We start from the raw sequence: 18,405 nt of genomic DNA on the forward strand, positions 1-18,405 counted from the left end.
AAGCTCTGGTGGTCAGTTATGTAAAATGAGAAAACACATGAATTGCTGTCTAATTAAATGCTGTTTAGTAAACAAAATATGCCCAAACATGGGGTTCCTGAGGGGAAAAACATAATAAAGAAGAGTCCTTGATGAAAATATTGGGAACCACATAGTACCCAGGAAGCTCTCACTTCTCTTTCACTGGCCAATCGGAAGGCGCCAAACCAAATCAGCAGTAGGTCTGACCCCTGCTTCTCTGCCCACTGCATCAGTGACCCCACTCCTTTATATTTTTTCCCTGAGGTACATCTTGTAAATTAAGAGTAGTTTTTAAGTGGTTTTGATATTGACCCAAGAGCCAGCATGATTGTTTGATTTATTTTAACTTTAAATTTCCAATCAAATGAAGAGCCTTTTCTTTGCAGCCAAGATCATATTTTAAACAAGCAAACAAGATATCATCTTAATGCAAAATTAAATACTTACGTATGGCTGGATTGTGTTAAAGTATCATGTGACAAGCAAGGATATTAATATTTTCAGAAAATCAATGAGTATTTGTCAAATAAAATTAATTATGTTTCCCTCTTTCGCTCTCTCAGCATTCACAGTTAGAGGTTTGTTTCATAGAATAATGTATATTGTATTGATTAAAGTCTAAAGAATGAACCTAAAGAGCTTGTGATTCTCTACACCTTTCCCACCTTTGCTCCCCCCATTCTGTGTTCCTATAACTTCACATGTGCTCATATCCATTATGGCAATGATGGATTATTGGCATACAACCAACATGACAGGATGTTACAGGTCACTGAGCAGAGATTTTCAGACTCTGTTTCCACCTGAATTAACTATTATTGAAATAGTTTATTGAGATTGAAGTATTGATCATTTTCTGCTAACCTTGGCTTAAGGGAAGGAAGAGGAGGCGGAGGTGTTCTTAAAAGACACTAAATTTAATTTTAAAAAATCTCATTTATTTAGCCTTTTCTTCTTCCTGTTTTATAGCCCCTGTTGTTTTGTTGCTTGGAAAAGGGTATCTTGGCTTTATTTTTATGACAGTATAATTATACTTCAGAAATGCACTTGATTACTATGGGTAACAAAATTGTTCTAGTATATTGGTTTGGCCAATATTGCTATACAAACAACTTTTCAGTCAATTGAGTCTGGTAAAAATCAATACATTATGGTAATATTTCAAGTAAGAATTTGCTGAATCGAAGTATTTCAACACCATCTCCTTGTAGGGAAAAATAGTTTTAAAGTGGCAAGACTTCTTTCTAATATTTTATTTTAGTAAAAATGTTTCTTTGTAGAGAAATTGGAAGTCCCCAACCAGAAGTGATTGTGACCAGATAAACATTAGCACACTTGTGTTTTTTTAGGGTGGAGGAGATCTAGTTTTCCTTTCTCTGGCTTCATCAGGAGGGTACAACATTGGGATTTGACTTCATCCTGTAGCATGCCACTTTCGGATTCGTGTGTCTAGTTCTGGGTACTGAGTTTCTACAGAGAGATGTGGACAGTTCAGAGACCAGCCAGAGAGGCATGAGGAGAATTGTCAGGGGGCCTGGGAATGGTGCCTCTCCAATCCTCCTCTATACATTTGTTGAATAGTCTCATTCTGAGTACATGCTGTGTGGATGGCACCCTGCTGGCTGGTGGGGGCAGCCTGGCTCTTGTCGGACCGTGTCCAGATGGATGAAGAAGTAAGTATGGGACTTCACAGTCTAGAGTGCATATCTGTATGTGTGGCCTGTATGCAGGCCCCGTGTGGTGGGCTATGGAAGGGGTGGTGAGTTCTAGCTCTTTCCTCAGGAAGAATCAGGTCAGGGCCTCATGGAGGAACTGGTATTTGAATTGAGAAGTGGTTGAAGGAATTGGCCAGCTTTTACCTGAAGAAGAGGAAATTAAGAACCTCCATGACAGCTGACTTTTCAAAAAGTCAGAAAAGCATTCCTGTCGACTGAGGAATAGGTTTGCTCTATGTGTTTCTGAAGGCTAGCCTCAAATTGCTCATCTGGACTATCTCTGACAGTCTACTTTTGGTTAGAGTGAGTGATGTACTCGTCCTCCTGTTCTTCCCACTGGACTGTCCTCCCTGGAGGAGAGTTGTGTCCCGTGAATCTGGGTGGGCATTCTCACCTGCATTGCACCGCACCTATTGTAGGAACCTGGTCAGCAATTTAGGAATTAACCTGCAGGGGCAGACTCTTCACAGCCTAGGGATGGACACCGAGTGTTTTCTGTTGCTGGGTGGCTCTGGGAGGTGTGAACCCTCTTACCTTAAGCAGAACAACATGGCTGGTGTTCAGAACCACTGAGAAAAGAATTTCCACTTAGACCTGGACGTGATGTAACTGATGTGACGTGATGTCACTCCCAAGGCTAACATTCCAGAATTAATTCAGCATTCACCTGCTGTAAAAATATTATATCACATGGTGCTTGGTTTTGTTCTTTAAAAGTTTGTCGTATTGTATATTCATTGATTCATTGAATAAATACAGTTGGCCCTTGAACAACACAGTTTTGAATTGCACGGATCCACATTATATGTGGATTTTTTTTTTCAGTAAATACAGTACAGCACTGTAAATGTATTTTCTCTTCCTTATGATTCTCATAACATTTTCTTTTCTTTAGCTTACTTTATTGTAAGAATATAATATAAATACATGTGACATACAAAATGTGTTAATCAACTGTTCATGTATTGGTGAGGCTTCTAGTCAACAGTGGGCTATTGGTGGTTAAGTTTTCAGGGAGTCAGAAATTATATGCAGATTTTTGACTGCATAGGGCTCAGTGCCCCTACCCCCCATGTTGTTCTAGGGTCTAGGGTACTTACTGTCACTCTGTGCCAAGGACTGCTCTGAGCACTTGCAGGCCAGCAGTGAATAAGACAAGTTCCCTGTGCTCCCGGAGCTCACACTCATGGGGCACACAGACAGTAATCAAGGAAGTGATTGCAAGTAGGATGATATCAGACCTAGCAGGTGCTGTAAAGAATGTAAAATAGTTGCTCAATAAGGCTTCTCTGAAGAGGTGATATTTAAGCTCAGACCTAAAGGACAGCAAGGAGTCAGTTGTGGGGAAATCTGGGAGAAGAACCTTCCAGGCAGAAGGAACCACTCTGGCGAAAGCCCAAAGATGGGCATGAACATGTCGTGTCTAGGCCAGTGTGGCCATAGTAGAGTGAGCTCAGGGGAGAGCAGAGACATGGGCAGAGGCTTGATCATGCTGGATCTGTCAGACCTTGCTGAATCCTTTTTAAGAAGGTTACCCCCTTTCTACCAGTGAGAAAGCTAAAGCTTGGAAGAGTTAAGGGCATGCCCAAGGTCAGATCAAGCCTAGAACTCAGTATCAAAACATCGAGTCATGCATCTTAAATATATACTGTTTTTAGAAGACTAGAACTCAGACCAGGGGTTTTCTTTTTTTTTTAAGATTTTATTTGTTTATTTACTTGAGAGAGGGAGAGAGAGAGCCCCTGAGCACGAGTAGTGCTGGGTGCAGAGCCCGACATGGGGCTTGATCTCAAGACCCTGTGATCATGACCTGAGCCGAAATGAAGAGTCAGATGTTCAACCAACTGAGCCACCCAGGTGCCCCAAGCCAGGGGTTTTCTATTTGCCATTCAGTCTCTGAGTTTCCTAATTTTTAATCCAAATTATTTTTGGATATAAGATATAAACATATAATTCTGAAAGTCAGTGATATACCATCTCTAGTTAATTTTAGAGGCTTTTTAATAGATGTTTTAAAACAATCATTTCTGGGCTGATAGTGCTATTGCAACATTACTTGTTATTCTACCTTTGGGTCTCTTTCCTTATCAAAAACTTAGAATTTAATAATTGAATCCCTAGATTAATTGTATGGTTATGCTAGTGGAGGTGGTACATTTCTTGATTTATAAAACACATTAAAAAAAATTTTTTTTTTTTGTATTTTACAGTATCTGATGTGTTAGAAAAATGTAGTCTCTTGGTTGGCATATAGCACAAGCAAATATTTGTACACCATAGCATCTAGGGTATTTATTTAAATTGCTTTTTTGGGAAAATAATTCACTGGAAAGTCCAAAAGGCATTTAATGTGTATAACTTTCTGCCACAGTTTTTTTTTTTTTCCCTCATTGCTCTGTTGTTGGTTAGTTAGATGTAAGAGACTGTGTTTCTGTTAAATGACCACCTTACCAGAGTGAAACATGTTTCAGTTCTGATTTGTGCACTAACGCTAAATCGGAGGAACAGATGACCAAATTAGAAGGGAAGTAGCAATAGATGCTTTGGTTGTGAGAGTTAAGCATAAAGTTTCTTTAAACATTAATTTGTTTCTTAAGTGTGACTTTGTATTACGTTATCCTCTTAACCCTAAAATTTCTATACTTTTCCTTGTCAGTGTTGCAAAAGAAAGAAAAATAATGTTCAGTATTATTGCTAAAAGCAGATTTCATGGTTTTTGTTTGTTGAATTCAAATAACAAAGTGAAAAATGTTCAGACAGAATTAGAACTTGCTTTAGGACACAATCAATATAGCATTTTAACAAGCTTAGTGTGTTTGGAAAATACATATTGTATAAGGTTCTCAAACATTCTGATTCTGTTACAACTGCTAACTACAGCAGCAAAATGTAACAATATACTTAGTCAATAAACATAAAACTCGATTAAACCATAATTAAAATTTCAGAAAAGTTATCTAAAAACTGTGAATAAAATATATTTTTACATTGTCTCAGCAACAAGATGGATAGCCAGTGAAACTTTAGAGTGGCAGAGAAAAGCATACATGGGATTAAATTCCAGAATGAATTTTTACCACAAACATGTACTGAGTTAAGTTTCTGGACACCATTTATTTCTTCTCCCTTCTAACTTTTATTGAAGGTAATTCCTAGTGAGTGTGGTGTACAACAGCTGGGGTCACTGACTAAAAGGACAAATGGGAAGTTTCCCTGCATCCCTTACAGCCCCAGTAGAAGGTTTCAAGGCCCTGCCTGCCTCCATCATACTCAAGCACAGGAGGTGCTCAGAATCATAGTGGTCGCACTTCTGTTTCCAAACCAGGTCACCATCACATGCCCGGCTTAGCCCCCTGCAGCACTGAAATATAGCTGGGTAGAATAGCTGTCACTGTCCTCATTTGACCCTGTGAAGAGACTGAAGCACCAAACTCAATGGATTTCCCTGAGGATTCAAAACAAGATGGGGATAGAATCACCACTGAAACTTTCTTTTTTTTTTAGATTTTATTTATTTATTTGACAGAGAGAGACACAATGAGAGAGGGAACACAAGCAGGGGGAGTGGGAGAGGGAGAAGCAGGCCTCCTGCGGAGCAGGGAGCCCGATGTGGGACTCGATTCCAGGACCCTGGGATCATGACCCGAGCCGAAGGCAGTCGCTTAACCAACTGAGCCACCCAGGCACCCACCACTGAAACTTTCTTATCCTTTCTTATCCATTAGTCCCTTCCTGGTGCCGTTCCTTGTGAATAATTCCATTTGGTTCTATGAAGAACTAAGAATGTGCAAGCCTAAGAATTTCTGCTGGCGTATTCTAACAAATATACTACAATTGTACTTACTTTATGCATCAGGCACATGTACCTTACAGATGACCCATGTGAATGAACCGCTGTCTTCTTTCTTCTCTCCTTCCCTAGAACTTGTAATCTGAATTAACCCAATGTCAAAAATGTGAATGCTTTCCAAACTTGAGTCATTTCAGCATAGGATTCTCCAGAAATTATATCTTTGGGTTTTTTCTTGTCCATGATTTTATGAGTGCATTTGTGTGTGTGCATTTAAATCATTTTTAGGACTTTGTTGGTGTCTCTGGCTGCTGGTCTTTACAAGGAAGTTTGTTTTTCTCCTCCCACACAGACTCCTCTCCCTTTCTCCTCCCCTTAATCTTTAAAAGTCTATGTGACATCTTTAAGCCTTAGTCTCTTGAATGGATTTGAGAATAGCACTTTCTCTTGACTAATCTCAAAGGACTTTATAAAACACAATGTTGCTTCATGTTTGAAGAGAATGATCTAATACAGTTTATATATTTTTGGAAGTCACTAAAGATACCTCAGAAAGAATGTGGTCGAATTGAATTTAGAATCCAAACGCTTTTCCTTCTTTTGCCCAAAACGTAGCTTCTCAATACAGAAACACAGTGCCATGTGCAGGGAAGTCACTCAAATTCCTTCTTGTTACTGGGTTTAAAGATGACTGTCCCCGGATGGTGGAAGGTATGATGGTAGTTTGGGTGTTGTTCAGTTTTTATGTGAAAGGAAAAGTCCCTTCAGGTTTGTTTTGACCCTAGTCATGATAGGCCCGTTTCATGAAGTCTGTTATGCACAAAAGTGCACAAAATGAAGATAAAGTGCCTCTCTCCAGCCTGACAAATGGTAGCTGCAGCGAAAGTAAATAAATGAATGGACAGCAATCACAGCCTAGTTGATGAAACTGTTCAATTAAAGCACAGGCATTTACATGGTGTAATTTCCCTAAATTGCCAATGAGCCCCTTTAGACACAACCAGTGTTCAAATTGATTTCAGCATTGATTTTGGCTGAAGCTGATAAATTTCTGCTTGTTAGTTAAAGTAATTTTGCAGAAGACTTTGTACTGCAATATTGAAGTGTTCATTTAGCTGATGGTTAAAAGAGGAGTTATTTACAGAGGCCTCTACTGTTGTTCTGAGATGGGACAATTCCCCAATCATCTTTTACTTTTAATTTTTTAGGCTTCAGTATACCAATCAATAGGTGATTGAAACTGATTAAAACTTATCCAACCAGCTGCCTATGGCAGTTTAATTAGAAGCTGGATGATTCTTAAATTAAAGTTGTCTTGTTTTCATTGCATAGCCATCTTCCAGAAGAGTAAGGGACTAACAGTGCTGAAAACCTAAAGTCTTGCTTTGTCGAGGTATCTCACAAGTGTGAAAGCACTTAATAGCTATTGCTAAAGCAACTCAAAAATGTATTCAGAGGCTTTGGTCTTTATAGAGATTACAAGTAATAATATACTTACTTGCTATTCAAGGGATTTTTTTTTTTTTCTGGCAAAGGGATAACCTGTAATGTAATGAGATATGTGAAAGAACAGCTGTTGCTGATGTAGATCTTATTTCATAAGCAAGATGAGTGCTTGAGCTGATTTTCTAAAATACTGAAGTATAAGATAAAACTAGCTATCATGATACCCTATGCATCTCTCTGCTGAAAACCATCAGCTTCTAATTTATATATTTTTTGAGGTCTTGATTAAAAATCAATCTCTAGTGAATAAAAAACAAGTATCGTTATATAAGTACATGTTGACTTTTCAACAGTATTGTGGACAGGGTTATAAAGAGAGATTTTTGCTTTGGGAAGAGTCCTCATACTTATTTTCTCTAGTGTGGGACAATTTCTTGAGTTTTTAATGGAAACGGGTTAATATTTCTGTCATAGGGGACATATTACATCTGGTACTACAGGGAAGAAGGGAATAAATGGCTCACTTTTCAGAGGTGCATTTACTCTTTGACCCACTAGGGTACTATTTAGTGTTCTAGGAGAGGTAATTTAGTAAATAGTACCCCAGTGGCCTGAAAAAGTTAATGCAGCTCTGAAAAGTGAGTCATTCAATCGATTTTCCCTATTGCTTTTTAAAAATCAAAACAGACCGGGCGCCTGGGTGGCTCAGTTGGTTAAGCGACTGCCTTCGGCTCAGGTCATGATCCTGGAGTCCCGGGATCGAGTCCCGCATTGGGCTCCCTGCTCGGCAGGGAGCCTGCTTCTCCCTCTGACCCTCCTCCCTCTCATGCTCTCTGTCTCTCATTCTCTCTGTCTCAAATAAATAAATAAAATCTTTAAAAAAAAAAAATCAAAACAGACCATATCCAGAGAACCTTGAAGATAACTTGAGTTAGAGGATCTAGAAGCAACGCATTTGCGTTCATTCAGGCTTATTGGGGCGCATATTGGATTTGACTTCAAAGGACTTGAATCCTCCAGTGCTTATCAGAATCTTGAAGCAGTTCTTAACCCCATCGAGCTTAAGAATAAGAAACTTTTGTGCAAATCAAATCGCTTCTGTATAAAAAGTACAAACTATAAAGCACAATAGAATATTAATTACTAGTTTACGGAGGTTTTCTGAAATATCCATTTTTGTATCTGCTTTTGGAAAGTGATTTATTGTTAGTTTCCACAAAGAAACCATGCTGCACAGATACTACATTATAATCAAGTCATTTCAGGGGAGAGTTGTCCCAGGTAGTTAATCCTCAAGGTGTCCCTATTTTTTCCCATGCGTATTGCCTCAGTCCTGTATTTCTTTCATTGTCATCATTTGGCTTTATATTTCTTGCCTCTCTGTTTTGCCTATCACATTCTTTCTGAACCTTTGATCAAGAGATCACTGTGACTGTGGCTTCCTCGATCTCCAAGCTATTTAGACCATATATGAAAAGACATTACTCTAGTTGATGTGGGGAGTGTTAAAGGCTTGAACCAGGCCGCATCAACTTATGGAAGAAATATGGAGGCAGTGGTGACAACATTAACTGAGGCAGGTGTGGGAGCAGAAAGGGTATATAACCAGAGTAATTAGAATAAGAAAGGACCAAATGTAGGGTCCCAGTAGCTTTTCTCTGACTAGAACTCTTTCCAGCCCTGCCAGGTTCCCAATATCCTGGTTAGCAACTAGTATGCCCTATGGATGATCAGCATCTTGAAACAGTTGTTAATATCTGTAACCTAATAACATGTTTGATTTGATACTTACACAGTCTTGGGGGGGGGGCTGTGTTGCTTAACCACAAATTATTTTAAAATCAGTAGTCAAGCATTTGTAATGGGTTTTAGGCAGAAGGAAGGTTGGCATAGACTGCTATTTGAACTAGTACAGTTTACATAAAAGCTTCTTTTTACAACTGCTGTTTACTTTGGATTTCCTATTTTAACAACTAGAGCCTGGCTAATGTGTTTATCTATTATGGAAGACAACAACTGTCAGTGTTGATTTCCCTGAAACTATTTGATTCTTTTTTTCCTGTGGATGGCTATTTTAGTATGTGACATAGTGGTAAAATCTATCCCCAAAGAAGTCTACCATGAGAACAGATCTCTAAAAAGATCAAGCAATAAAACAAAATTTTCATTAACTGAACCACAGCTAATTTACATGTGTTTACTGAAAACGTGTCACTGAATTAAAAGATGATACCCAGAGCTGTTAAAAATTAATCTAACAAGGTAACAAGAAGTTTTTGTATTTATGTGTATACTCACATGCATTTATGCACTTGACTTTTGTGAAGGCAAAGAAGTATTTTTCACTTGTTTAGTGTGGGCTGCAGAATCATTCAGCCTTATAATCTTTTGGCATAATGTAGTACAATCAACGCTCAGTTCCTTATTTTATTTATTTATTTATTTTAAATTTTTTTTTTTAGAAGGAGAGAGAGAGCGAGCATGAGCGGGGGAGGGGCAGAGGGAGAGAGAGACTCTTAAGCAGGTTCCACATCCAGTGCACAACCCAACCTGTGACCTCATGACCTGAGCCGAAATCAAGAGTTGGACGCTCAACTGACTGAGCTACCTAGGCGCCTGGCTATTAAGAGTTTGAGATGGAAAAACTTCTGAGTTGGAAAAAGACTTCCATTTTTATTCTAAATTTACATAAAATCAGAGTTACTTTTTTTTGGTCAATGAATAAAATATCACATAACAAGCAAGGAAACAGTATCTGTAAGTATGGAAACTGATGATCTCACATTGGCTAAGATATAAGAGGTATGGTATCGGCTTTAACAGATACCAATTTTTTAAATAAAGAAATAGATTCAGTAATTAAATCTGAATATGGCCAACTCTAACTTTTTATGCTAATGAGAATTAAGAGTTGCATAGATCATTAAAATGGACAACTAATAAAAAAATTTCATTTTATTTTATTTTATTTTTTTAAGATTTTATTTATTTATTTGACAGAAAGAGACACAGCAAGAGAGGGAACACAAGCAGGGGGAGTGGGAGAGGGAGAAGCAGGCTTCCTGTGGAGTAGGGAGCCTGATGCGGGGCTCGATCCCAGTATCCTCGGATCATGACCTGAGCCGAAGGCAGATGCTTAACGACTGAGCCACCCTGGCGCCCCCAAAAAATTTCATTTTAGACAATGGTTTGTCTCCTCCCAGTCATACTTTTTGTCATAATGACTGAGACCACAGAGAGGTTTCTCTTTCACCTTGTCTCCTCTATTCTGCCCTGCCTCTGATGGGAGTCCTGGAAATCTCTATGGCATTCAAAGAACAGAGAAGCAGGGAATCCAGTATATCCCACAAGCTGTGAAATCTTTGCCTGAAAAACACAGAATCCGATTTTATCATTTAGAAAAGGCATAACTAGGTCTGAGGCAAGCTAGTAACAGCAAATGCATTTGTAACTTTTATTTATTTAAAACAGCCTATACTCACTTTCTTTCTCGCCTTTTACCTATCCTCTAAGAGATCCGGGGAGCAACACAGATAAACATCCTCTTCTTTCTTGCTTACCTAAAATAAGACCATCCCTTTTTGATTACTGGTTACTTCTTAAGCCAAATTCTAAGTATTACTTTCACCATTTTAGCGACCGGATTGTTTTCTTAGGTTTCCCATCCATTTAGAGAATTTTCCAACAATTGATAGCACTCTATAAATAATTCACAGAGTATTTGTGTTCCCCTTTTCACCAACCTTCTCTGAAGTATGTTATGTGAGAAGTAGAACTTACATCAATGGCATTTATTCCACGTGGTGTAGGAAAGAAGTGCCTCTCTCCTTCACAGAACCGGGGCAGTACAGTTCTTGCTGTACTGTGCATGCTTGGGATCCTTGTTCCAAGAGGGGAAAAAAGGGAAAGGTGTTTCATGACCATTTTGCCAAGAAATTCGCATTTATAACATACATTATCAGTTTTACTGAACTTTGAAATATTTACCATCAGATCTTAGGTCAGCCCCTCGATTCTTAACTTACATTCTACCTCACAATTGGTAGAGAAGCACAGATACTCCCTATGATAATTTTTTTCTGCTCGCAATTTAAAATAATTTGATTAGAGAGTATATAGAAATTAATATGCAGAATAGTGCCATAGAAACTAGATGCCTACTTTAATTGTATGAGATTATACAAGCTTTATCAGAAAATATATGATCAGCTCTAGGTTATTTATTTTGTGAACAGGAGTCAGCTGGGATGATTCATATTTTTTTGTTCTCCTAGAACTTAAAATTCTAAGCATAAATAATTTTAGTAAACATTGTAAAATACAGATGCAGTTGATCTTATGCATGACATAAATTTGTGTGGTAGTCCAGATGTTGGAATGTGAACACAGGTTGTTTCTCCCTTATGTCCTTATGTGAATATAGGACTTTTTAACATTTTGTTTTGAAATTTTTCTTTACACACTTTTAAAGATTCTTATAGAAATTCACTTTATTCCCCGGACTGATTTATCTTTTTAACAAATTCTCATTAGGATTTAGATGACGGTAAGTCTACCCTTTTAGCCTTGTATATATTGTACTAGACCCATCTTTAAAATTTCAAAGAGCACATAATAGAATTAATTGCATTTGTCCCCAAGTATTGCTTTGAAATCAGTCATGTGGTTTTTTGAATACCTACTCTGGGCAAGGTACTGCACTTGCAATGTGGGAGGTAACACCAACATTCAGGGCCCCAGGGACACCATCCTCTGGGTTCTGTTGCTGGCTTACTGTCTGTACTGTTTCATCGCCTTTACTGTTTTTTTCTCATCTTTCTGACTTCTGAATTTGGAGTGCCTCATGTTCAGTCCTCAGACCTCGTTTCTACTTAATTTAATTCCTAAGAGAGTTTTTGCAGTTCCATGGCTTTACATATCATCTATATGTTGGTGAAACCCAAAAGGATATCTCCTACCCAGTCCTCTGTCCTAAACTTCAAACTCCTATCTAAGTACCAGTTGGATGTCTTTTAGGGCTTTCAAAATTGCCCAAAATTGAACTCTTGATTTCTCCTGAAAGCTGCTCCTTCTACAGTTTTTCCAATCTTGGTAAATGGAAACCCTATTCTACAAGTCGCTTATGACAGAAACTTTGCATTCATTCTTGATCCTTCGTTTCCTCACAGACCATCCACCAAACTTACCCACAAATCCTGTTGACTCTCATGGAGCTAAAAAGTACAGGATTATATAGTGTAAGGCTGACTGGGTAAAGTTCCTCTATTTCTGTGAATAAATACTATAATCCTATCAGCTTGAAATTTTAGGTTTATTTTGCTCATCCCCGTATTTTATAAATTCTCTCTGGCCAAAGTCTTTTGTATCTTTTTCCCCCTTTCCATATCCACAGTTACTACCTGGGTTCATTTCACCACTTCTTGCATAGACTACTGTAATGGCTTTCTGTGTACTCTTTCCTCTCTCTCTGGTTTCTCCTCCTTTTTTGTGGTAACCTGCAGCCAGAGTAAGGATTTTAAAATTAAGTTCGAATCATACTCTCTCAGTAATAAACTAACCCTCTTTCGTCCCCTATTTATCTTTCTCTCTCTTTCTCTGCCTACACACACACACACATTTATATTCATTTCTGAAGATGTGTTTATTTTGCCCTCACTCTTGAGTGACAGTTTAACTGAGACAAATATTTTCTCTGTCTTCTAAGGACACTGTTGTCTTTCAGCTTTTATTACTGTTGTTGAAATTTTGCTGTACCCAATTTGCTGGCTAATACAAAGCCACAGAAGGCTTTTGGATAGAAGAGTATCAAACTTTAAACTGCCTAAAGAAAATTAAAAAAAAAAAGATAGACCTATACCAATTAAGGAAATGTATCCAGTCATCAACAAATATTTATAAAATGTGCCCAGCACAGTTTTAAGCACTGGAGGTAAGTAGTGAATAAAAAACCAAAAGTGCCTGTTTTCATGGAGCTTGCTTTCTAATGGTAGCAGACAGATAATAAATTAATAAACTGTGTTAGGTGTTGATAAATTCTATGAAGAGTAAAGAGAGAATGAGCTGTTTTATGTAGGATAGTCAAAGAAGTAACTTTGGACCTGAAGGAAGTGACGGAACAAACCAAATGGATTTTGAAGGAAGAGTGTTCCAGGCCTGAGGAGTATGTGCAAAGGGCCTGAGGCAGGAGGATGTTTGGAGGAGCAGAGCGAGTACTGTGGATAAGGGAGACTGGCAGAAGCAGAGATCAGTAAGTAACCAAGGGCCAGCTCATGGTATCCTTATAAGGACTTTTGATTCAGCAGTTGGAAATCTACCCATGAAGTGGGGATGATGATAATAACTTCTACTTGTATTATATGTCAAATGATATCTCAAAGCTGGGGAAAAATAATTTCTCCTCATAAGATTATAGGATCAATGAATTAAATGCATGTAGAGTTTCTTTGTAAAGCTCTATCCAAGTGATAGATTTTCTTTCCACCCAGAAGTAGTATTCATTTGTTGGACATTTATTAAGTATGGAGCACCTACCATGCTAGGACTTGTGCAAAGTGTAAAGAATACAAAGATGATTAATGGGCGCCTGGATGGCTCAGTCGTTAGGCATCTGCCTTCGGCTCAGGTCATGATCCCAGGGTCCTGGGATCGAATCCCACATCGGGCTCCCTGCTCGGCGGGAAGCCTGCTTCTCCCTTTCCCACTCCGCCTGCTGTGTTCACTCTCGCTGTGTCTCTCTCTCTGTCAAATAAATAAATAAAATCTTAAAAAAAAAAACAAAGATGATTAAGACATGGTAGTGTTTGCTGCCCAGTATAGAAGATAGATATAAACAATTTTTCTGCAGTGTGTGCTAGGATAGTGATACTGAAGTCTGAAGACTAGGAGAGGCCTCAAATTTTAATTATAATCTATGAGGCTGTATGTTGAAAGAAGGTATATAGATTTTTTTAAAGGGTAGCTTATATTAATAGTAATTAATAATAGCTTTCCTGTTAACCCAAGGAGAATGAAAATTAGGCTTCTCATTTAGCAACAGTGATTGTCAGGTGGTGTTTCTGCTGAGATGAACACCAAATGCGGCACTTACCACACCTGTCTGTACCTTTTGGTAGTGGGCAAGAGCTAAAAACAGTAAGAAATCTAGACCTTGCATCTCGGTATAGCCATAGCATTTCAGATGACTAATTTTTTGTCTTAAACAAGTTGGTTCATCATGAAATAATACAACTTGCATTTCTTAATTGAAAATGATGCAGTGCAGCCTTTTGCCCATCTTCATTATTAAAGCTTTATTAGCCTTCATTTGTAGAGCACACAGCCTGACTCTTAAAGCATAGAGAGGACTCTTTCAGTCAGTTTTAGCAGGTTTTACTTGTAAACCACCTAGCTACCCTGAAAACTTCCCAGGATCCTGACATTTTATGCATGCTTACTGTGTGCCAGGCCCTGTCCTCAGTGCTCTACCTACGTTATCTCATTGAATCCTCACAACTCTATAGCATAAGGACCGATATCCCCTTTCCAGACTTGAGACACAGTGAGGTTTTCTAACAATTCAGGTTAGCATTAGGAAGTGGTAGAGCTGGAACATGCAAAAGAATGAAACTGGACCATTCTCTTTAACCATACACAAAAATAAACTCAAAATGGATTAAGGACATAAGATCCTTGAAGAGAGCACAGGCAGTAATTTTTCTGACATTGGCTGTAGCGATATTTTTCTAGATCTGTCTCCTTTGGCAAGGGAAACAAAAACAAAAATAAACTATTGAGACTACATCAAAATTAAAAGCTTCTGTACAGTGAAGGAAACAATCAACAAAAACTAAAAGGCAACCTGTGGTATGGGAAAAGATATTTGCAAATGACATATCCGATAAAGGGTTAGTATCCAAAATATATAAAGAACTTATACAACTCAACACCCCAAAAACAAATGATCCAGTTTAAAAATGGACAGAAGACATGAACATTTTTCCAAAGAAGACATCCAGATGGCCAAGAGACACATAAAAATCTCAACATCACTCACCATCAGGGAAATGCAAATCAAAACCACGATGAGATACCACCTCACACCTGTTGGAATGGCTAAAATCAATACAAGAAACAACAAGTTTTGGCAAGGATGTAGAGAAAAAGGAGCCCTCTTGCACTGTTGGTGGGAATGCAAACTGGTGTAGCCACTATGGGAGACAGTATGGAGGTTCCTTGAAAAGTTAAAAACAGAACTACCCTACAATATAGCAATCACACTACTAGGTACCTACCCAAGGAATACAAAAATAGTAATCCAAAGGGATACCTGCACCTGATGTTTATAGCATCATTATTTATAGTAGCCAAGATATGGAAACAGCCCAAGCGTCCATCGATTAATGAATGCAAAAAGAAGATGTGGTATATATACATAATAGAATATTACTCAGCCATAAAGAAGAATGATATCTTGCCATTTGCAACAACATGGATGGAGCTAGAGAGTATTATGCTAAGAAAATAAGTCAGAGAAAGACAAATACCTTATGATTTCACTCATGTGGAATTTAAGAAACAAAAGAAATGAACAGAAGTGGAGGGGGAAGAGAGGCAAACCAAGAAACAGACTCTTACCAGTAGAGAACAAACTAATAAGTTATCAGAGGGGAGGTGGGTAAGGGGGTGGGTTAAATAGATGATGGCGATTAAGGAGTGCACTCGTGATGAGCACCGGGTGTTGTTTGGAAATGTTGAATCACTGTATTGTATGCTTGAAACTAATATTACCCTGTGTGTTAACTAACTGGAATTTAAATAAAAACTTAAAAAAAAGCGGTGGCAGAGCTGGGATCAGAACCCGGTCAATGACTTAAGAGCCTACATCCTTTGCTCTTGTGCCTCCCATGATAGATAGCAGTGCTTGCAGAATGCTTCTTTGCCGGGAAAGATTCAGATGTGTTGGTCCTTAGCCTGATGGAAATAGGTAGCACCCTTGCAAGTTTTGAATTGTAAGTTTCCCTGCCCTGGAATGCAGTTAAGAAAACTTAAACATCACCATATATTTCCTTAAGGTCCTAAAATATATGTATTGTGCCACAGTTACAGTCTTGGCCTTGTCATTGACTGTAAGTTTGGACAAGTTTTTTAAGCCTGGCCTTTGGGTATTTCCAATGTAAAAAGAAAGGATTAGATTAGACAATTCTCTGTATGACCTACAAGCTCAATAAATTATCTGATTCTGTACAAAAATTAAAGGTTGATACCGACTTTTTGTCCAGTCATCTAAAACCTGTTGTTCCAAATGAAAAAATAATTTAAGAAAGTATGGGTAGTAAGTGTTCCTGTCTTCTACTCATCTCCTTGTTATTTTAAGTACTCAAAAAATTTATACCAGGCTACTGGTTCACACCATCCTGAAGTGTATATGTTGTGTGCTCAATTTTAAAGGCTGGGACTATTCCCAGAAGGTCTGTGCTGGTCACAAACAAAGCAGAACACTCAAGGGCTCAGCACTAAAAATATCACATAAAAATGCTTCCTTCATGCACTCATTGGAACAGGTAATTACTGTGGCAACAATAAACTAATTTGAAGTGTTAGCTGTTAATTAAGACAATGCAGAAGTGTATAGTTGTCTTTTGGTGTAACCAGAGCCTCCATTCAAACTTCATTAATCACTTTATAGTTAATTGTGTTGGGGAAGGTCAAGACAATTGAGATGCAGTATCCATTGAAAGTAAACAAATTCCTTTTCTCCAGGTAGGATGCCATTTGCAAAGTTAAGGGACACATTCGACTCATGCCTGGCCTTGCCTTTGTCATCCACTTCTCCTTGATAATTAAATGTTAAACCAGCACTGTCATTGTACTGTAAACCAAACCTCACAGCATCTTTATTGCTCGAAATCGAACCCAAACTTCCACGGATGAATTAGCGTGCATCATAATTAAATCATCAAGCCTCTCCCTTTTGATTCACTTGGAAATAGGAGACCTTTCTTTTGGAAAAGCTTTCTTGACAAGCTTATTAAGTTGCCAAACTGTCCAGTATGGTATACACATTAGACCATCTTCTAGTCATCTCCTTATCACCGCTGTTGATTTCAAACGTCCAGGTGTTTTGTTGTCCAAAATAACAACCACTGTTCTTTTTGCAAATTTTGAATCCTTTTGTATGCATTCAACTGTTTTATCTTCATATTTCAGTCCTTGGTTAGGAATTCTAATATACAGAATTTTTAAAAGTTGAAATTGGAAGAATTTATGGTGTACAGGCGAAAGATAATATATCATTAAATCTTACATATTATATTAACTATATTTACATAGAATAAGGTTATTAATTTCCTTCAAATTACATTTCAGATTATCTTAGTCTAACAACTCTGTCAGGCAGTGAGAAAAATAGTGTTAGTCATTATATACCAGTATATTATATGAGTTCAGATATATCATGAATCATATCATGACCTGAAATGTAGTTTCACATTGTAAAAGTGTGATATTAACATACATAGTAAATTAAATGGTAATTTGTTCTAAAACTGGTATAATATAGGGGTTCCACTTATAAAATGTATACCACTTTATATAAAGTGTAAAAATTTTTTAAATAATTGACGTTTTATAACTGTAATAGTATTTATATATACTAGGGAGGTTGATATTACAGAAAGTCTTTAGACATCTTACAGATTAAAAAAACTTCAGTAGGGCGCCTGGGTGGCTCAGTCGTTAAGCATCTGCCTTCGGCTCAGGTCATGATCCCAGGGTCCTGGGATCAAGCCCCACATCAGGCTCCCTGCTCAGCCAGGAGCCTGCTTCTCCCTCTCCCACTCACCCTGCTTGTGTTCCCTCTCTCACTGTGTCTCTCTCTGTCAAATAAATAAATAAATAAAATCTTAAAAAAAAAAAAACCAGTAAAATGAACAGTTGCCACTTAATTTTTATAATCTTGCCTTTCTTTAAATATGATATACTTGAATTTCTTTACAATTAATTGTTAAAGGCTAAGTTTACCTTCCATAGTTGACTTGACCTTTGTCTATTCAAATAGGAAAAGCAGAACAAATTTCTTATAACACTAATATTTATAGATATGTACATACATATATACATATATATGTTTTTTTCTAGTCTTACCTGAATTTATAACATTTCATATGTGAAAAATACTTGCAGGTCCTTAATAACTAAACCATTTCTATAAGTCAGTCACTTAAAAAACACTTGTCAGCGATTGCAAAAACTCTGTAAATTTGCTAAAAAATCATTGAATTGCATACTTAAAACAAGTGAATTTTACATATATAATCGCACCTCAACAAAGCTGTTAAAAAATTTGTCAGAGCAACCACACAGATATTTCTGCCAAAACAACAGAGAGTGATGTTTTCATTTTATCATAGGAGAATATATGTTTTGTTTTTATCTTAAGAAATGGGCAGTTTTGGG

General features: G+C 37.7%; 1 protein-coding gene across 1 annotated transcript in view; it reads left to right on the forward strand.

Moving 5' to 3' along the window:
- MAP2K5 (mitogen-activated protein kinase kinase 5) overlaps window positions 1–18,405 on the forward strand; it is a 234,025-nt gene that overhangs the window by 60,962 nt on the left and 154,658 nt on the right. The window contains exon 9 of the mRNA XM_081831876.1: window positions 7,942–8,081. Coding sequence (XP_081688002.1) covers window positions 7,942–8,081 — 140 coding nt within the window. The remainder of the gene's footprint in view (window positions 1–7,941; window positions 8,082–18,405) is intronic.

Source organism: Leptonychotes weddellii, chromosome 9 (genome assembly GCF_054177405.1).
Source record: "Leptonychotes weddellii isolate Sample4059 chromosome 9, ASM5417740v2, whole genome shotgun sequence".
Taxonomy (NCBI): Eukaryota; Metazoa; Chordata; class Mammalia; order Carnivora; family Phocidae; genus Leptonychotes; species Leptonychotes weddellii.